At 40.1% G+C, this 1285-nt stretch overlaps 1 protein-coding gene across 1 annotated transcript in view; it reads left to right on the forward strand.

Annotated features, from left to right (window-relative positions):
• Window positions 1-1285, forward strand: part of GCH1 (GTP cyclohydrolase 1) — a 32373-nt gene that overhangs the window by 598 nt on the left and 30490 nt on the right. The window contains exon 2 of the mRNA XM_023760765.1: window positions 733-814. Within this exon, the coding sequence (XP_023616533.1) occupies window positions 733-814 (82 nt within the window). The remainder of the gene's footprint in view (window positions 1-732; window positions 815-1285) is intronic.

Here is a 1285-nt window from a genome sequence, read left to right on the forward strand (position 1 = left end):
CACCTTCCTAATGCTGCAACCCTTTAATACAGTTCTCATGTTGTGGTGACCCCCAACCATAAAATTATTTCGTTGCTACTTCATAACTGTAATTTTGCTACTGTTAAGGAATCATAATGTAAATATCTGATATGCAGGATGTATTTTCATTGTTACAAATTGGCCATAATTAAAGCATAGTGATTAATCACAAAAACAATATGTAATTATATATGTGTTTTCCGATGGTCTTAGGCGACCCCTGTGAAAGGGTCGTTCGACCCCCAAAGGGGTCGCGACCCACAGGTTGAGAACCGCTGCACTAGAGGGTCACACTTAAGGATTTAATATCAATTTCTTAGAGGTACATAGTTAAAAAGAAGATGGAGAGGAGAGGATGATGAGGATGATGCTGAACTTAAAGAGATAAACCTGAAATGGTGGTGGTCGAAGACTTGCACCACCCTGGGTGGGAGAGAGAAGGAAGGATACTTAAGTCTGTAGAAAATATAGAAGAGAGTAACAGAGAAGACAATCCTGCACAATTCCTAATTTTAATTTCTTTAGAAGAGAGCATATGCCAAATGACACATAGATTGTTTTGGATAGAAACAAAGTTCTTTTCTATGATTATAAACCAGGTACTTTATATCTCTGTATATTAATTCTTGATAAATAGTGTTGATGTAAGTGTTGTAAAATATAAAATAAGTTGTTACATTACATCCTCAAAATTATTACTATTTTTTTCAGCTCCTCCTGAGTGGATTGATACTAACTTCTGGTGTTCTGGGGAATGTGTCATTTCTCCCTGCACTGCAGCTTTTCTTCAAAGGTGCCTGGTACACCTTCCCCTTACTTCCCAATGTGCCTTATCATGGGTGTATTCAACTCTCCTGGTTACTGTTCAACACTGGCTGCAGCTTGTAGGCTGGGACGGAGGGAGGGCTGGAAGAGACACTGTCACCTCTCTCCAAGACCTGGCTAATTCTTTTGAATCTACCCATCTTGACCTAATTACCAGCTTAATCCCTTTTTTTTTTTTTGGAAAATTTTTATGAGCTTTATGTTGATTCAAACTGGATGGCTGGGAAGCAAAGTCTTCAGTGAACCTAAAAAATGCTCCAGAGGCTGACAGTTTTGCAGCTTATTTTATACGTAAGAATCAAAGGAAGAGATATAAAGAGGGTTATGTGAGCCCTAGCAGGTTTGGCTCAATGGATAGAGCGTCAGCCTGCAGACTGAAGGGTCCCAGGTTCAATTCTGGCCAAGGGCACATGCCTGGGTTGCAGGCTCGATCCCCAGT

This window comes from Myotis lucifugus, unplaced genomic scaffold (assembly GCF_000147115.1).
Source record: "Myotis lucifugus unplaced genomic scaffold, Myoluc2.0 scaffold_191, whole genome shotgun sequence".
Taxonomy (NCBI): Eukaryota; Metazoa; Chordata; class Mammalia; order Chiroptera; family Vespertilionidae; genus Myotis; species Myotis lucifugus.